Genomic DNA, 20,117 nt, shown 5'->3' with positions numbered 1-20,117 from the left:
AGAATTTGAATTTGTGATCAAGAAAAAAATTCAAATTTTTTTGATTAAAATTTACGATTTTACACTTTCAGCTTTTGTTTTAATTTTATTGGCTTAGATGTTAATTTTTCAAATATTTGTTAAATATTTATAGCGATTGTTTTGATTACGTGTTTAATTTTAATTACCGTTTATGTAATTTAGTAATTAATTTTTTAGCGTTTTAAGGATAATAATGGTTTGGCAAACTTTTATTTATCCCAAAAGTACCAACTCCGATGGTAACTGGGCATCGTCATTATCGCCAGCATCACTATCACCATTGCTACCATTAACACCAATAACAATAACAACATCATCAACAACAACAACAACAGCAACAGCAACAACGACAACGGCGGCAACAACAACAACAACAACAACAACAACAATGACAACAGCAGCAACAACAACAACAACAACAACAACAACGACAACAGCAACAACAACAACAAAGGCATCTTCTACAACTAATCATACCCAACAACCATGCAACAGTAAATCATCATCCAATGAACGATCACCATCTCCTCGACCACCTCCGCGATTTCATCGACCAACACCAAGATCATCATCAGGATCATATTCTCATCATACTGATAATAACTCATCCGGTTACAGTACTTTACATAACGATTTACCGTTTTCGATGACACCAGCTGGACGATTTTTCACTCATTTCTTTGATGAAGCTATGCAATATTTTAATTACCCAATGCATGATATTGTTTGGAGTGATGAACCACCGACAGCAAATGGATATAACGGGAATTCAATCAATGAGGTATACTGTATATACTATATGCAATGAGAATTAAATGATTAAATTCAAGTTACTGCACGTTAAATTAAGCTTTCATTTACTTGTTTGTTTCATTTATACTTAATTATTTAATTACAAAGAAATATCCGAGATATAAATCAGAGTAAAGCTACTAAATTACTGGGAATTCTCGGGAATACATGGTAAGAAAGATCATTTTGTATCGAATTGTTATTAATATGTTGACCACTTATTTCCTGATGATATGCAATTTTTGTTTCCATTTCTGACTCCTCCAATAAAAGACCCTATACAATTATCCACCGTTTATTGCATATGCAAACTTTTTCACCCAATTAATTAGTTGAACTAGAACTAATTAGTTGAGCTAATGTAATTATCATATTATCCTATGAAGAATGAAAAGCAGAAAATTATTAGTAAGAATATGCAGTAAAGAATAAAAAGCAGAGATATTATTAATGAGGATGAAGAAAAAATTGATTGATTTCAGGTTTTTAATTCCTATTTTTAAAAAATTATTTATATTTTACCAGTTACTGAAATGAAAATGTTAACTTTTCTATGATGTTAAATATAAAAAGTTAATTTCAAGCAAAAAAAAGTGTAAATAAGTTAGATTAAGTTGTTTAGTGTGGGATTATTTCAATTTTCAATGGTCGATCACTTTTTAAATGAGTAAAATTTTGTAAAAAAATTTTACATATTTATTTATTTTCTTTTTCTTTTCTTTTTGCAGAAAATAATTGATAACGATGAGAAATTCAGTATCGAAATTGATCTATCAGATTTTCTTGCCGGAGAATTATTGGTAAGTTACGATGAAGATGGACGCGAGCTTTTGATCAAAGGACATCAGAAAGAACGAAATGGTCGTCTTGGCTCTGTTGAGCGTAATTTTGAACGAAAATTTGATATTCCCATTGATACTCATGATGGATCATTGGCCGCTTATTTGATGCCATCCGGTCTACTAACTATCCAGGCATTTAAAAAAGGCAACAAACAGCCTATAAGGCGAATACCAATTCAGGAAGTAGTTGATATTCCGAATTCAAGTGATAAAAGCGCAGCTGATGTTCCAGATCCAACTGATAAAAATGCTGCCAATGTTCCAACATTTAATACTTCCAAAAATACACCAAACAAAATAAAGATCAGTCCGCCAGTACCACCAAAACCAAAGAATGTTTCAAAACTAACAACTCCTACAATTGAAAAAATGTCTGAAATAACTGAGGAAATTCCAAAAATTCAAAAACTTAAAGAAAACAACGCGGAACATTTAAATTTTGATACGATACAAAAACCTACAAGAGAATCAACTGTAAAACGAGAATATTTGAATATTTTTTGCTAATTTGAAATAAATTCCTTTCGTTTATTTTCCCATTTCATTCTTACTATTGTAATACACTTAAATTTATGAATATTACATAGAATTGAATATAAAAAACTCACAAATATCACGTATATTTACGTAAAAATAATTTTTGGTCATTTTTTTATTGTAAGAACTTTGATCTTTAGACTTTTCATCAGTGGTGTAATTTGTATTAAAAAATTCAATGTCAATTTTTTTCTTTTTTTTTACCAAAATTAGCTTTATTATTTACTAATATGAATACTTTTGATATTTTTTTGTGCATATTAAATTTTTGAATAATTTTACAAATTTTATCGAATGTATGTCTTTTTTTAGTAACATTGTCGATTGGATTATCTTAAAAATCATTTATTTCCTCAACATAAGATTAATTAATTTAGATTATTTACTGTGTAAATTTTCATGCATCTATTTATTTACTTGTTTGTTTACTTATTTGTTTATTCATTTGTTTGTTTATTTATTTATCCTTCGCATAAATCATAAAGGTTTACTTTTTCATCGAATTTATAGCCTATTAGTTCTTTTTTTTTACGAACCACTTTTTTCTTTTACATTTATCGTATAACAAAGCCATAAATTTTGTTTAAATGTATTTTGGTATCTCTGTGGTATTAGTTAGTATTTTTTAGTCTCTATATTTCATTATCGATAGTTAAATGGTAATAGTTGTACCAAAATAGCTCAATTCAGTACTTTTTATAGCATCGCATTTTTAATTTTGTTTGTAAAATTTTCAATAATTCTATCCTTCATTTTATTTGTTTGTAAATTCTTGTAATCACATAAATTTATTGATAAATTAAAAATGCTTTATATTATAAAATTTTATGGTACATATTGGAGGAATACATGAATTGATTAAGCTATGATAAGAAAATAAAATAATTCCACATCTCATCGGTTACGATATTCTTTACAAAATTAAAACCTATATTTGGTAATGGTGAGAAAATGATAAAGCAGCAAAAATATAAGTGATATATGATAAGGATATGAATTTTCTTAAGTTTCAAGTAAATCGAAACGATATTAATACGAATTTGCCGGATTTCTTGGTTAGAAGCAAATTATCATATCATCAGGAATCACATCGGCAGAGAGAATGGAAATGATAAGAACCTATTCAGGTTATGCAAGAGTAAAAATAGTTGGTAAAATACATGATATAAACGACTTATCAAAGATTGATAAGAGTCGAAAAATAGTGTACCTTTGTGATTGTAGATAAGATAAGCATTATCAAACAATACAGGAAATCGATCGATTGCTAAAAAGCATAGAATCAACATTACCAGTTAGTATATGCAAAAATAATGGACTTGCATAATTGTCGTCGCAAAAATGGGCCATAGCTTAATCTTCTTGGGTAATTTTCTATGTCAAAAATCCGGTTTCATTTTTAAATTTATGGTAAAATATGATCTGGTAATGCTTATCTGAATTAATATATAATTAAGACAATATCAAATTAAACCTCTGAATATGTAAAAAAGTATTGATGAAATATAGTGGAATACGAAAAATTGAATATAAATTGTGGATAGTTTTCAGTGAAATTGCCATGCAAATAAACAATGCTTAATTCGCTGAATAAAATTGCTGGGCAAATAAGTATTATTGTAAGAAAGCAATCAGTTTATAAGATAAAATAGTAAATTATCTCATTTTTAGACAACTAATTTCTAAGCAAATACTAAATTGCATTGTAAATTAATGTTTAATTGCTTAATTACTCTTTAACTAAATTACTTCTAGTCAAGTTTTTGCTCTACAAATAAGATGTTAAACTGTATCAGCACAAGCCCGGTTAGCTCAGTCGGTAGAGCACCAGACTCTTAATCTGGCTGTCGCGGGTTCGAGCCCCGCATCGGGCTAAGCGCACCTTTTGTAAAAAATCTTTCGGGATTTCTAAGCTAATTATTTATTTACATTGCAACGAATGAATTTAGCAAGAAATAACCAATGGTTTATGTTAAGTACACCTGTAATAAATGACAGGTGACTCTCATCGTCTAAATAGACCAAATGAGGTAGAACATAGACAGCGGCAGGATTTAACGACTTTTCGACCTTTTCACCTCTCAAATTTTGTCGGAACTTTTCAACGTTTCCACTTAGTTTTTATTTTACTTTCTTTTTCATAAAGGAAGTTTCTTTTTCTATAAGTTCCCTTTCTTATAAATCTTTTTATAAGTCTTTTTTATAAGCTCCCTTTTTTTGTGTAGTTTCTTTTGAAATTGAGCTAATTAATTTCACTTGGAATCGGGCCAATTAAGAAGTAGTGTTCAAATTACTTCACATTTCATTTCTGTAGATTAGGTTTAAGATCTAGTTTCTTTCCGAAATTTGATCAGTTCTTTTTTTAAAAAAGAAAGTTAAACTTTTCATGGTTAAAAATTTTTGCAGGAAAATCCATGAAATGGACGCCGCAAAGATGGAAATATTTCACGATATCAATGAGAGAATGCAACCAAATACTTCTACAGCTACCATCGAAGCTGATGCTCAACAGGTTATTATTATTTATAGTTTTACATCCCCGAACATTCATCCAATAATTCTAAGTTTTTTGGATTTTATGATTACTATCGTAGTGCAAGATTGCTAGGTTTCGAAATTATTGTTTGGTACTGAGTTCCAGAATTACCATATTTCATCTTTATAGCTTTTATTGTTCAAACGAGATTTGAGAATTGTGAGATTCTGTGATTACGGAAGTGTATCTCAGCCACTGTAATGACATTTCGGAATGTTTTTGACTTCTTGATGAAGTAACGTTTGATATTTCAGGCTATTTAACTATGTCATTTAGCAACTGTCCATTTTTAGGATAATGTATCGATTGCAGATGTACTACGGCAAACTGCTAACGCATTTTTGCGTGATAAATATCTTCAAGGTTTTGAATTTCATGAAGATTGTCAACTATATTATAATCCGATAACAGGCTATTATTATGACCAAGTAAGAGATTATTATGACCAAGTATTCTCTCATTCACTCTTTTTTTCTCAATTTTACATTTTTTATTCAGCATTTTTTGGGCAGAAATTTAATTTCTCATGAACTATGCAAGTAGTACCATTGTCATGATAGATATCGGAGTCATGAGATTGGCTTATAAAGTTTCGGGACATGCATCAGATGACTGTCATATGGTTATAAATATCTTGACCTTATTACCTTGATCATTATATTTATCAGCAAATCTGCATCAATTCACCATTCTTACAGTTAGATTCACAGCCACAGTAGGGTGTTTATATTGCTGTTCCTTCCCCGACAACAACTATAATATTTATTATAATCACAATGATTGCGCTGTTTTCGTTATCTTGATCATGGTTATAAATTGTAACTACACGAACAGTGACTGCCTTGTTCTCATAATTATGATCATTCCCATACTACACTAACATTAACTATGATTATGATTATGATTTTTATGAATTTGAGTTTTTTACATACACGCAATTATAATTTCAGAATACTGCCTTATTCTATCATCCGTCAACGAACTGTTATTATTTTTACAACAATCAAACGGACAGTTACGTATATTACACAAGAATTCCCTGTGAACATATTTGGACAGATAAATTGGCCGAACGGAAAGCAGTGACGATGTTGGGTATGTTTCAATCAAATATTACCATAATTTCATGGTTATTAAGAAAAAAAATTTTTACCTCATGATATAACGATTTATTTTAATTTTCATGTCATTCAAGAACATTGCTTCTCATTCGTAATTTTCTCCAATTTTTCGACTTTCTCAGTATGATTTCATTTGGTTTTGGCCATAGTGATCTCCTATTACTGTTATCGAGTAATATGGATTCCGAAAGGATTCTCTTTTTATTCTGATCTCTTCTGATCCTTTCAATCACTTTTTTTCAGTCTGGGTAATTTCCAGGCGAATCATTCGCTGCAGGTATGACGCAAATTGAAGTGGACGTCTTCGAGTGTTTGAATTCGTTACTGAAGATTGTTTTAGAAATGGATGATAGCGACAATTGTGATGAGCTGGATGATGAAATAAGTACACATATCCAAGGTGCATTTTTCTCATGTCTTTGTATGAAACATGCTTAAATCAATGAATTAATGTTTGCCTAATTTCCTTTTCGATCCCTTCTTCTTAAACTATGTTCACTTTCTGTATTAAAAACGTTTTTCTTTTTATAATAATCATTTGTTAAGTTTATCAAGCTAATAATATGTTATCCAGAAGATATATCATCAATATGCACTGCTACATTGATGATTTATCATTCCATTCCGATATTTAAATTTATGAAGTATAACGTACTGCTCGATTTTAAACTGACACATTATTTCAGATGCTCGAAGTGATCGATTACAGAAATTTTCTTCCAGTTTTCTAATTTTTCCCCTTTTACTTATTGATTTCCTTTGCTGATTTACTTTTATTTTTTGTAGAAGAAAGAATGGATTATGCACCATGTGTTCGTATCATTGAAAAAACGAGTGGAGCATTGCATGTAGTTACAATTACTGGTGCAAGAATTGGGACTGCTCCCGATTGTGAAATCCAGTTATTTTCGGGGCAATTTTCAAACAATAAAGTGATTTTTTAGTCAGTTTAATTTTTGTTGATTTTGCGACCATTTTCTATGAATTCGTTAACGACAACTATTAACAAAATTTCACTTAAAATTACATAATATCACCAACCAGATGGATTAGTTGCTTTCTTGGGAAGTGGTGAATTTTTTCATTATGGATTACAATCTTTTTTTACCAATAATGACTGTATCAAATGAATTGAAACAATGAACTGAATTGTGGGGTATAAATAAATTGAATTTAAATAAGAGCTAAACTGATTTGTGGAGTTAATGCAGCCTCATGTAATTGTTTTGGTCTCCACAATATTTTTGCTTGTTTGGTTGCATTATATTGGAGGATATATCTTCAGAAATATAGATATTATTTTTGTTTTAAGAAATATCATCTTATATTTCTTTTTTATGGAATAACCTAGAACTATTCTTGCAGTGTAGTGCTGTTATCAATTACAACGAGACGGAGCAGAAATATTTTGTGACAGTCAACGAAAAGGAACCGGAGGTTTTCCGTAACAAACTAAAGATTGATGTGAATGAAGTAGCAATTGTAGATCATGGCGATGAATGGCAATTTGGGGAACAAGAATTTTTGGCTCACATTCATTACGGTATGAAAATTTGACCTTTTTTGTTTGGTATTTTTGCATGGAAAAATGCATATATGCATATCTTAAGCTGTTAGTGAACTTGTTGAGTTAGTTTGTTTTATAGAATTGACCTTCAGTTAGTTGCGTGATAAGTTCATGATATATGTAATAATATAACATCAACAATTCTCAACTTTCGTAGAAAATTCATTATTATTTTATAATTTAAGCTGCACAAAACGGATACATTTATCGTGAGATCCGGAAATTAAGAGGTAGATAATGTGGTTATCCGGGTTCACACTGCTGAGTGTTGTAATGCAAAAAAGTAATGGATTCTAATATTTGGCTAGACGACTGACATCATGAACTTGAGACTTATCTGGCATGCTAAGATTTATCTGATATGGAATTATGCATCTCTTTGTGAAACTTTATAGTAATAGTAGGAGAAAACTTGTAAGCTGCCATTTAAATGCAAAATTCCTTAATTCTATTATAATCTCATCAACGTTAAGTATGGTAAATCTTATGTTCTATTATTAAGGAAATGAAAATTATAGCGATTAACAGAAAGGAATTTATGAAACGTCGCCTAAATTCTTCGGAAGTGAAACGGCTTACATTTGTATTTTTTCAAAGTTTCCAATCGTTGTAGGGACGAATACGTGTGGTGCATGCGAACCTGGTTTACTAAAAAGCGATCAAGTCACAATTCAGGAGCCTAATGATTATCCCCCGGCTGGGAAGGTATCAAAGGAGACACTAAGACGGCGAAATTTGCGGAATATGAAGAAACAGTATGGTATATTTGATGTAAGTTCTCTTTTGATCGATTCAGTTTTCTTTCATTTATAGTTTTCTTATGGTCTTTTCTAATTCCTTTTATTTTTTTCTATTCTAATTTTTTAGATTTCCACGTCTTTTTCTGAATTTTCCAGTTATGCTTCATTTATGGCTTAATATCGGGGAAGGCTTCTCACAGATTGGAAAAAAATGGACATCTACAACCGTGGGGTTTTGTTGCTTTATATTTTATAAATGTTTTCAGCTGTTTGCGTTTTATTCCACATTTTTAAAAATCTGTGACTCAAATTCGGCATTTCTTTGTCAGGATGAAGAACATTACCGATGTAAATATCAAAAGAAGGAGCGAAATTTGTTAGTTAACGATGCTGAAAACAAGGATCAATCAATTTACGCAAATTGTTTGGCAAAACCTTTGCCAGGTGGGCCTCATTTGATAGACGGAGACTTTAGTAAAATTATTTCCCAATCTTAAGACTTATTTCAACCTCATAACATTCACTGTCACAAATACTTCCATGGAAATTCTAGAAATGATTGTTGCTTCGACAGATATAACTCCATCATCAGCAAAAATGTTAAACGAAAGTAATCGAGGATTTGGTATGCTTCAACGAATGGGTTGGAAGCAAGGTACCGGTTTGGGACGAAGAGAAGATGGGATTACAGAACCGGTGAACTATCTTTTTCTGTTTTTCTTGACAAATTTAAAGCGTTTGGTTTTCACTGAACTTTTAAGTTCATGAAGAATTTGTTTTTATGGTTTCATCCAAGGTTCATATTAGCCGTATTTCCGATTTATGAAATGTGAATTGTAGATCACATTATTATTTCTCTTTCCAGGTGATTGGTGAAGTCCGTCCTAACCGTGCTGGACTTGGGCTTAAAAATGAAGTTAAATTTGAAATGTCAAGGAAGCAGGATAAAAAACAATATTTGCTGAGAATTACAAGGCAACGTTTCCAAAAAGCTGAAATTTTTACTATAGATGACGACGATAATGATACAACATGAAGCGTATTCTGATTAGATTGGTTATTTATGTATACTTTGATTTTAAATAATTTGTGAATTTGTATTTTATTTGAATGCTCGTTTTGATGCCTTTTGATGATAGCGATACATTTGTTCATGTGTTAATTGATCTTTGACACATTTTTGATTCTTTAGTCTAGTGAAGCAAATAGTTGCTGCCTCAAATTTGCATGAAGAAAATTCAAATAATTTCTTGATATGTTGCTAGTTTCGTTTAATTTACATCAATGATGTCACATGTATTTTATTTTTAAAATTTCTATTAATTTGTCTTTTATACGATCACTATGATACCGACGTACGTTTCAGAATGAGTAATTGTCGTCTTCGCAACGGTATAATCCTTAAAATCTGCTTTTTTTCACATATTTGTTTTTTCTTCAATTTTTTATATTCCAAACATGCCTCTTGGACTTTATCTGATTACTAGCTACTGTTGGGTTATATCGACGCGGGTTAGGGATATATGTAAAAGAAGAATATAGTAATTGTTTGCGGATCGAAATTTAGAAGTTGGACTTAGTCTTCGGGCGTATCCGGGCATTTAAAATTATTGAAAGCAATCTGATCGAAATAGTCATTGGAAATATGGTAAGTTTTTCCATTTCGACAGTGACCCATTTTTCCTTTTATTTCTTCGTCATAAAACTTGCTTCAACACTTAGTTATTAAGCACTATTCAACCTGTGTGTCGGATAGTGATGTGAGTGTGGTAGTGAAAAGTAAGGTATTTTCACGTAACTATTTAATTGAGCAATGATAGGCTTTTAAAACTTAATCATTCATTTAAGGAACCATTAAGACATCAACCGCGAATAGTGATTATTTCCAGTTAAATTCAAAGAATCCTCAAATTACTTTTTAGATTTAAAAATTACAATGAGTTGTAATACATTCAATGACATCATTTATTGTCACATGACTTCTCATGAAATTTAATACTTTAAACTAATAAATTGTTGGAATTCCTCCTTTTTTTCGGTTTCAAATCATAGCAAAATCGGGGTTTATAAAATTTGAAAATTCCGAACAACTTACCTTATTTGTTATATAATATTATTCACATAAATGTAATCATAAATTTACTCTTTTGTAAGCCTGTTTGTTGTCGATAAAATGTGTTTTGATAACGCAAGATATACGTTTGCTTTATTGTTTAAATTAGATCATATTTATGAAATTTTTTGTTACACCGAATGCGCATATATAATTATTTCACCCTGTAATGCATCGACTTTAAATGGTGCTTTTGGATCGATGCAATCAGTTGTCACCTGAAATCGTCGATTTTATGATTAATTGTGCGGGATAATACAGTAAACCTATTTATTGTTAAATGTAGTAAAATGATTTATAAAACTTTCTTAAGTTATTGAAAGTCTCGAGCTTTTTTGGAAACTTTTACATTTGTTGACAAATCATTTGAAATTTTGACACTTCTAAAACTCGTTTAAAAAAGAAAGCAAAATTTAAAAATTTGAAGCAAAATATTCAAAAATTGACAGTTTTGTGCCGTATTTTTTTTTTCCTTTGAGAGGACTTCAAAGAAACGAAAAACCCTATTGTTACTGGATAAATAAACATTATTGAAAAAGAAAAAAGAATTTATTAAAATATATAGACGAAAAATAAAATGATAATCAAATGAATATTTATTTACACTGTAATTAATGAAAAAAAGGAAGGAGCAGATAATTAATATATACAATAACCTCAGCATATTGTACAATAACAATATCTTCTCTTACAGTACCAGATAATTTTTGTACTACAATAGGATATGAACATTGTGGTTCGATGAAACCATAGATAGGCTTAAAACGATATTCATCATTATTGGTACATTTAATTTTAAATGCTAAACGTGCTATACTTGTATTAATAAGTTTATGTATACAAGTACCACCAGATGCACGAATTTGTACCGCACGTGGTTGAACTGTTAACATTTTTCAATTAATTAATTTTTTCCAATATTTTCTCCTTCTTTTCTTTCGCTTTATTTTCTTTTTTTTGCATAATTTTATTATTAACAAAGAGAAATTTGGAAGTTTGCTTTGAAATTTTGCATAAAAATGCATTATAGAATTTTAAAATGATTCTACTATCTCATAAGTTATGTTTAATTGTTTATTTTTCTATTATTTATTTACAATATAGTCTTATCATGTTATCCTATCTTATTATAATAATCATATCTTATAATTTTATCTTATTATAATAACCTTATCATATCAATTATATTCTTATTCTATCATCGTACTGTAATAGCTAGAGTACGATAAGATAGTACGATAATTTATTCTTGATAAGTCTTTTCTGAACAACATGAGAGGGAGTTTTGAAAGCGCTATTGCTATAAAGCTAATAAAAATTAAATGTCAAAGAAAAGTAGCTTCAATCAAGTTTTAAAATGAAACATTTGAAGTCTCCTTAGCATGTCTCATTTTTTGTGCTAATTACTGGAGATAAATCAATTTTGGAATCGGATCGATGAAAATCATATTTTATAAAAATATTTCATAACCAGAATTCTCCCACGGTTATTATACCGTTATCTTACGATGAGTTGACTGTAATAATCTGTTCCGTACCTAATTTTCATTTAAAAATCCAACATCTAAAATGCACACATATTTTATTAACAATTCTTAAGTAATTATGCTAAATACCTTTTGATTTCCAAGATTTTCAATTTCTAAAAAAAAAAAGTGGAATTTCAAAGGAGATTTTGTCTAAACTTTCCGTCTATTTGTTTAAATCCCCTTCACTATGCCAAACATACTGATTCATCAGTTACTAATGATCATGGTATTTCAGGTAACCTTGGGTAAATACGTTGCATCATTTAAAAATCTTCAGCATAATGTACTGCATTTTTTCAAAAAAAGAGAAGTTGAAATTTTCCAAAATTTGATAATTTCACATGCAATCACGTCATATACTTGAAGAGATAATTGTTGGGATACTGTACACTGAGCACCTGTTTATCATCTCAACTGCAGTTATTGAATTGCAAGACCAATTTTATTCGTTTCTCTATTTACTTTTCTGTTTATTTTTATTGCGAACTTTTCAACGGCCTTCTTTACTTTCAGTGCAATTATATTTTTCCAATCTCGGTCATATTATAATTTCAACCTTCCAAAGATGAACTATGCCTTTTCAAATACTTTAACGATTTTGGTTATCCTCCTGAAACGAAGTTGCACGTACCTTATCTCATTTTCTATCTTCTCCGGTATGAGGGAGATAAAAAGAGTAAGGAAAGTTCAAAACTTTGTAAAATTTTCTTGGAATTAATTTAAACTTCTTATTTCCTAAAAAATGAGGTCTATTCATTACCAAATTTTGTAAGCAGATAACAAAATACTTATTGTAGATTAATTTGATTTAAGTTACGTTCCCCGGAACTATTGTCAAAAATTACATTTCAAAGTAAAGGAGATAATATAGCTTTGTAGCTCTTCGTAGGTCTTTGGATTACGAATTCGTTAAAAATTAAATTTAAAAGCTCTAATTTCGAAAATGATAGACATAAATAATTGTTTTTAATATTATTAACTTTAAATTTGCCGTGATGACACCAAATCAGGAGATCAAAAGATAAGGATTGACAAGTTGATATCGTTAGTTTTTTCCGGAAAAACCGGTTTGCAAAGCTGTATCCATAGATGATAAGCTCATTCAATGCAGCATTATTCAAAGAAATGCAGAAAAAAAATCCCTTTGAAAAGTGGTCAAGTTGGCAGATGATGAAGAGAGTACCATATCCAATAAAGAGAATGAAAGAAGGAAAAAGAAAAAGAAAGTGAAAGGGAAAAATCGAAATAGTAAAGCAATGAAAAAAAGAAAAAAAGAAATATTCAGTAGAGCAATTACCATCCATTCGATCCACTAAAATTATAGCAATGATCGAATTGCAAAGAATAAACAATGAAATAAAAAAAGAGTAATACAGAAAAGAAGTAAAATTGGCAAAAAGCACAATAAATTTTTCAGGAAGTAGTCATACCAAAAATATACCATAAGGGACAATCCAACTTTCTTTTGTACGAAAAATGTAACACTCTGAGACGGTGTTGAAGCATCTGAAAAATGAAGGCAAGCTTTACGTCAATAATCGTAAATGTGTCACTCTATGCTATGAAGCATAGAAGCGATCGCAACGGCTGCTTATTTGTAATCTGAAATTACGACACAGCATTTGTTTACTGAAAAGAAATCGTCAAAAAACGAATGACGCAAATGGAAGAATGATGGAAAAGAAAGAATAGAAGATCGGCCAGAACAGTCAACTGGTGACATCAATCGAAAAAGTGGAGGAGTCGACAGAAGGACTGATGTTAACAGTTGAGAAGGACTAATACGACAGAGTAATTTAAAAGTCGACCAACAAATTGCTTGACGATAGCGATAAAACCGAATGAAAGGTTGGTCGGGAAAAAAAAGATCAACATCAACTCAAGGAATCGATACAGGATCGAACAGAGGAAAAAATGAGAAAAAAAAAGATGGTGGAACGACTAGAAAAATCGACCGAAGTAATCGGATGAATAATCAAAAATAAAAACCAAAGAGAAGATGAACCGGGAAGAAAAATGAACTGAATGATGAAATAAATGATCGGCAGAAGGAATCAACAGGAAAAGTTGCAACCGGTTAGAAGATGAACATTGATAAGTAGAACGACCACACGAATCAATATGGGAAGGATCAACTTATTGATAAGAAGAACTAACCGAGATATGTTTGTAGGAAAGTATATGGGAGAACGGAAAGAAGTATTTAATATTAAATGGATGAACAAACCACACGAATAACCAGCAAGAAGGATTAACCGGAATAAAGTAACCGGAAGACTGGAGACCGGAATGTCCCGCATCTGTAATACATTTCCCTACAGATGAATCACTGTACCTTGTTGTTCTCATCATATACTGGTAACTAATAAATGACATGAATGGATGGAAAAATTTCTCCTCTCCCCCCTCCCCCTTACCCCTTAAATTGAGCAAATCGCTGAGATGCAAAATTTCATTGTGTCTCTTTGATTTGCTACCCACTCGCACGTGATGAAATGATCGATTTTCGTGTCGAATTCACCCACATTGGAAGGCCTTTTATTTTAAACATAACTTCTGCGTGTTTTGCGCAGTTTACGGCAAGTGATCCGAGCAAATGGTTACAAGCGCCATTCAGAAGCATAGATAAACGAACAAGTGGTATCCAAGCAGCCGGATTTCCCGCGGGCCACAATCCTGATTTAATGATGCCATTATGGGATTTAACCCGTTAAAAGTTCTCCCTTTCCGTGGGTACGCTTGTGGAAATGATAGATGTTTCATTGCGTTTCGTAGATAAACTATGCTAAATGCTACCGGTTATCAGGTCAGGGAAGGTGTGGCTTGACACATGAACGAATGGCGTCATATGTGGGAAATCCGGACGGATACCACAAAGGTAATCATTTCTCATTATTATAGATTTGATGCTATTAATTATAGAATGCATTTGAATATAAAGATATTTTTTACTTGAATGTTTCTTACGTAAACATCGGTATGAAAATCAATTTGATTACAATTTTAGCGTTGTATTGTGCTTGTAAGTAAGCTTGTATAATTTGACTATAACTATGTATTTGTAATGCGATATTCGAATAGGATTGTGAGATTACTTGAAGTAGATGTTTTTTTTTCGATGTTGATATAAATACTTGTGACATTACCGTGCGAAAATATTTGTAACTTAACAGTATGAAAACAACCCTAATGTTAACATAAGTAGGCCCTGTTACTGTTTTGGAAATTTCTTTCTGACTATTATATTGCCTCAAAATTATTATTTTTCTTTTCTCTGAATCTTTATAAGCGAAAAATAAGAGTTTATATTTACTATACAAAATAGATAGTAAATGAAAAGGAAAATACTACGTAAAGTTGATTTGCGTAATTGCAGATTATGTAAGTGCGATGAAATATAACTTGTTTACAGATATTCGGTGAATAATGAGTGATGATGGTAGCAGAATGAGCTCGAAGTTTGAAAAAGAAACTGAAGATTTGGAAGTGGCATTGATGACGGATTCAAATTCGGATGAGAAGAAGTCTGACTTTTATGGAACATTTTGGTTGGACAAAACTATACAACTGCTTTTGAAGCTCAATAACTGACGTAGTATTGGCTTTGATCGGTAACATGATGATAAGTGTCGGTTGATTTGAATGCATAATGAATTGGACAGGAAGAAGTGACTTTTATAGGTTAATATGGGTGCAGAGTAAAATGAAAAGTAAGCATGAAAGTATGAGATGATTGATTGGTAAAATGCTATGATCGATTCTAAAATTTCTATGTTGGAATGTTCAAGTGGCGATTGCCAAAATTCCTTACAGTTTCAGCTGGCGTCATAGTCATAGCGTCATAGTCGCGTCATAGTCATAGGCGTCATAGCTGGCGTCATCCACCATAGTGCGTTACTTGTTGATCTTCAAAGAGCTTTATAACATCTTCAATTTAATTAGATTAAATGTTCAATTTATAGATGTGTGTATGGTGGATTTACTAATGAAGCTTATGAGGAGTTGGTGCGATATCATCGTAGCAAAGAAATTCCTAAACGGCTTCAAGGGCATCTGAAACATCGTATTGATTGTTTCAAAAGGAAAGCTAAAAGATTTCAACTGATTGAGGGAACTGATCAGCTGATTTACATTGGTAAACAGATATCCACATTTTGATATTCAATTCATTTACTGTTCAGCAAGTTATTTTTTAAAAGAGGAAAAAGCCATTCTGGAATTTTTTTTTGGTATGAGAAAGGTTTATTACTGATTTTCCCTGCTTCGGAGCCTGAGAGATTTCATCTGTTCTCTCCCATAGGAACTTTTTTTTCACATCACATTCTCTCTCTAATTACGATTGAATTGGGAGACTCCGAGTAATCAATTTTGCTTTAATATTAGAGTGGATTTAACTCCTTCAAGTTTTTAAAGCTGAAATTGAAAAACCTTCACTTATGCATGTAATTTTTGGTGTAGATTATCGACTCACCTTCTCCAATTCTTAACAGATAGCTATGAAAGAAATTAGGGTAGGCGTAATAGGATAATTCGTCTTTTAAATCCGTTTTATTCTGAATTTAGGATTCAAACCAGACCACTCAACGGTGGGTCAGTTTGTTGTGAAGAAAAATGAAGTTGAAAAAATCCTCACTCAGGCATGTGATTTTGTTTTATTATGGATTATTGAGTAGTCTTTCTCGCTATGTTAGGAGGAATGGTTATAAAATGCTAAATGAAATTTAAATTTAGCTGGTAGCAAAAAAATATATATACATATATACATGGAAGAGGAAAAATGAATCTCGGTTTGGGGGAATCTTCCTAAAACATAATTTCGGAATAAATGTTGATCGACATTCCTTTCCATTTTAGGCTCATTTGGAATCAAATCACGGTGGCCTGAATGCTACACGTAAAATGGTTTCAACAAAATTTTACTGGAATTCGATTACAAGCGATGTTGAGCAATTTATCAAACAGTGTCCACGTTGTCGTATTACACGTATGCGATACGTTGCATCCAATAATGTTCCTTGGCGTAAGGGTGGACGATATGGGGATATTTACACAGTATGTCGTGACTTTGATTAAACACTTATAACTTCACACTTTTTAACTTGATATCACTTGTCGAACGCCCATTGGTGAAGCAGTTGCTAAACATCACCCACAAGAGAAACTTTTTGTCAAGGAAGGATTTTTATATTATGTATATACCAGTGTTGAACACTGTATTTTTATGAGGTTATGGATAGGATATATAATTTTCCACAAAATGTCACCCGATATTGATATGGTAATTAATTAATCCTAGTTTCGAAGTTCTCTTATTTACACGAATTTCCAGGGTAACTGGGATGGAAGCGAAGATGATTATGCACTTTCTGGTAAGAGCCATTTCTCTCCATGCGTTTTTTATTTGTAATAAAGAAAAAATTAATTGAAAATTTCTGCTTACAATTGTAATCTCGAATTGTGGATTTTATTTGACTTGCGGTTCTGTGAGATTTTTCTATTTCCAATTAAAACCTGTGGTTTTTCATTTGTAAGAATAAAAGTTATTCAAAAATTTTTTAGATCGTTCCTGCAATCGAACCTGGAAATTTGCTCGAAGTCTGAATGGTGGCGAATATACCACATACGCACCGGACAACGAAATCAGTGTACTTCCTCAGCCCTGGAAGGTTAATTTCGTATTTGCAATTCCAGCCTTTCAATTTGTGCATGAATTCATAGATGCGAAAAACTGATATATGAATAAAATTCGAAGATCAGTTTTTGCTTGATGTTTTTGTTTAGAGTGTGAAATTTTATCAGGTACTCTATGAAAAAGGTTACAGCATGATAGACCTACAAATGACGTTTTGATTACCGATGAAATGACAAATGAAGATATCGATATCGAAAATGATACGGATGAACTGGGTAAAAAAGATCCTCAGATTATCTGCGATTAATGATTTAAAACTTATCGGATTTATCTTGATCGATTAACTGGTCAAGCAGTAGAATGTAACGCATTGATATGAGAATCATTGTTATTGAAATCGAGGAATTATTTTCTCATTAATAGTTCACTGATCTAATTGCTTTGATGTAAAGCAGAACATACGTACTGTACTTCTTAGTCTCTCTAAGTCGCATACACATGAAATTTGTTTATATTAAGAACGCGAAAGTAAGTGATTGTTGGATATTTTTCAAGTTATTTCAGGTAATACTGAAGGAAAGATAGATACACAGATGTTACTACCTCAGTATTTCCGTGTCAGGCCTGCCCACCCAACTTTTAATAGATCTCATCTTGCAGAGTGGATGGAAAGGGAACATGTAAGTTCGTTTTACGGGTAGTGGCTAATTTATTATGAGTTTATCAGTTTCCTGATTGTTGTATATTATTTCCCTGTCTCTAGAATCCAGGCATTTCATCCGGGATTCTTTGCATATTTAATCCTCTGCAGATCCGTCTTTCGAGTACTGTGTGAAGTGAGGGAACATATTATAATGTCAGAATGCAAATTACATAAGCTATGATAATTGATACTTTGATGGCCATATCAGAATTTCGCTCTGTGATCAAAAAAAACATACGTAGCTTCAATTCTTTAATTTTCATCTTAATTTATATACTTTGCCTTTAGTTTTTTTGAGCTTTTTGAAATCTCTTCTAATTTCATAACATTTCCTTCTTTCAGCGATTACTTTCTTGCACCAATATTTTTGTTCTTTCCTTTATAAGTTTCCGCTCGTAAATGAATTTCAAAAGAAGAAGTCTTACTGATTGTAATAATATTTTAGGTATTAGATTATGACGAGTCTTACGGTAACCCAGAGGAAGCATATTATGAAGACGATTTCATTGTTGGTGAAAGTATGGCAAACAATGCACCACCAACAACTGGTGAAGAAAGATTGGTTTCAGAAGATAGCTTGGATGGGGGCATTGACAGGTAACATATGTTTGACTTTGGTCACTTCTAGTAGAATGGCTTTTGTTTGCATCCTGTAGTAGTTGTTTAAATGAAGGGCTCAAAAACCTTATCGGGGTTTTACCGTCTCTAATGCGAATAAAGCCTTTTCAAGATAGATATGTGGACTTTTTTACTATATACTTCACTATATACAAGGAGGGAATTTGATATGTGGACTTCAGGGGTATTAGCAGATGTCGTAAGTTATCATTTCTAAATAACATCAACTTCTATGCATTTTTTTTAATTTTTGTTTGGCCAGTTGTTTCTTTTGCGGTAATAGGATGGGTCAGATGATGAACTTGCAGACTTTAATTGCATGGGGTCTTCAAGTACACGAAACGAGTATATGCATCGTGTGCTTGATTATATAAATGTTAGAGGATTCTCCCAAGCATACGCATAATAGCATTTGTTTGTGCATTTCAGTCATTTCTTTTTTTCTTCCGAAGCAATGGTTAATTGATTACGTTTTTGATGACGAAATTTATTTAGAATGTTCGTGTCATGATGTTAATCTAAATTAAAACTGAATCCTTTCTCTTTTTTGAGGCCAAGTCCTACGAAAACTACGGTATACAAAGAAAAATTGGTCGAAAGCGCCCCAGTCAAACGACGGTACGTCGAAGACGATCGCGAGTGTATCATTGAAACAGATAGAAAATATTTTATGGTTGAAGCAGAGCAACTTTTGCAGCTTTTCAAGAGGTCTATTTATTCTTCCAGATCTCATAAATCATTTAGAAATGTGCCATATTTGATTCTTTTCCTTTTGTATATTTTTACTTTCTTTGCTCTGTTTATAATTTTTGGAAAATGTTGATTGCAGATGCTCAGGATGTGGTGAAAAGTTGAAGCAAGTAACATTATATGCTGATTCACCGATGCCAACTGTTGCTTATCAGTGTAGTAAATGTGAGCAAACCGTATGGTTTGGACAGAAAATGGATTAGCTTGAATATGGAGACTCTCGAAATCTGATTTCAATGTGTTTTACTTGCTTAAAATAATTGAAATGGTAAAGAAAATAGGAAAAGGGAAATTTAAAATGCAAAAGTTAACGGAACAAATGAACTATACAATAATGGGTAGTGTGCAACTGAAAATTTCAGTAGTTTTTCTTTAAGGGAGTCAAAAAAAATCTAATTTTGGAAATTTGCGTGCTCTTATGTATCCTCAGCACTTCTTTCTTGCTTTGACAGAGCGTAAATGGGAGGGGGTTTTTTGAGTAGTATTATTATTTGTTTTGTGCGGAATCCGTGTTCGTATTGCTTGTGATCCTAAAATTTTAATTATTGCCGTTATTTGTATACACACACACACACACACATACCGTAAATAAAGTTATTTGATTGTCTATTGAAAC

At 31.6% G+C, this 20,117-nt stretch overlaps 5 protein-coding genes and 1 non-coding gene across 6 annotated transcripts; 4 read left to right on the top strand and 2 right to left on the bottom strand.

Moving 5' to 3' along the window:
• Positions 1–214: 214 nt before the first annotated feature.
• LOAG_02324 (hypothetical protein) lies at positions 215–2,162 on the top strand (the record flags this gene model as incomplete). Its single annotated transcript, XM_003137862.1, has 2 exons — positions 215–802; positions 1,542–2,162. 2 exons carry the CDS (start codon positions 215–217, stop codon positions 2,160–2,162), a joined length of 1,209 nt encoding a protein of 402 aa, XP_003137910.1.
• A 1,831-nt stretch (positions 2,163–3,993) lies between these two features.
• Positions 3,994–4,066, top strand: LOAG_20082. The gene has a single exon. It is a non-coding gene; the product is annotated as a tRNA-Lys (tRNA).
• Positions 4,067–4,592: 526 nt separating this feature from the next.
• On the top strand, positions 4,593–9,418 carry LOAG_02323 (hypothetical protein). Its single transcript, XM_020445974.1, has 10 exons — positions 4,593–4,704; positions 5,022–5,156; positions 5,679–5,823; positions 6,109–6,249; positions 6,636–6,781; positions 7,215–7,392; positions 8,030–8,187; positions 8,486–8,600; positions 8,710–8,852; positions 9,022–9,418. The coding sequence occupies exons 1-10, from the start codon at positions 4,612–4,614 to the stop codon at positions 9,190–9,192; spliced, it is 1,425 nt and encodes a 474-aa protein (XP_020303629.1). The 5' UTR covers positions 4,593–4,611; the 3' UTR covers positions 9,193–9,418.
• Positions 9,419–10,400: 982 nt separating this feature from the next.
• LOAG_02322 (MSP domain-containing protein) lies at positions 10,401–11,162 on the bottom strand (the record flags this gene model as incomplete). Its single annotated transcript, XM_003137860.1, has 2 exons — positions 10,401–10,487; positions 10,926–11,162. 2 exons carry the CDS (start codon positions 11,160–11,162, stop codon positions 10,401–10,403), a joined length of 324 nt encoding a protein of 107 aa, XP_003137908.1.
• A 3,109-nt stretch (positions 11,163–14,271) lies between these two features.
• LOAG_02321 (hypothetical protein) lies at positions 14,272–14,691 on the bottom strand (the record flags this gene model as incomplete). Its single annotated transcript, XM_003137859.1, has 2 exons — positions 14,272–14,474; positions 14,595–14,691. 2 exons carry the CDS (start codon positions 14,689–14,691, stop codon positions 14,272–14,274), a joined length of 300 nt encoding a protein of 99 aa, XP_003137907.1.
• Positions 14,535–19,908, top strand: LOAG_02320 (hypothetical protein). Its single transcript, XM_020445973.1, has 12 exons — positions 14,535–14,676; positions 15,211–15,322; positions 15,761–15,933; positions 16,362–16,435; positions 16,653–16,850; positions 17,128–17,167; positions 17,358–17,464; positions 17,621–17,705; positions 17,995–18,110; positions 18,579–18,730; positions 19,304–19,459; positions 19,581–19,908. The coding sequence occupies exons 2-12, from the start codon at positions 15,225–15,227 to the stop codon at positions 19,702–19,704; spliced, it is 1,323 nt and encodes a 440-aa protein (XP_020303628.1). The 5' UTR covers positions 14,535–14,676; positions 15,211–15,224; the 3' UTR covers positions 19,705–19,908.
• Positions 19,909–20,117: the final 209 nt, after the last annotated feature.

Source organism: Loa loa (genome assembly GCF_000183805.2).
Source record: "Loa loa unplaced genomic scaffold supercont3.299, whole genome shotgun sequence".
NCBI classification, from domain to species: domain Eukaryota; kingdom Metazoa; phylum Nematoda; class Chromadorea; order Rhabditida; family Onchocercidae; genus Loa; species Loa loa.
The sequence above is the reverse complement of the archived record's forward strand: the minus strand, read 5'-3'. Positions and strand labels throughout refer to the sequence as shown.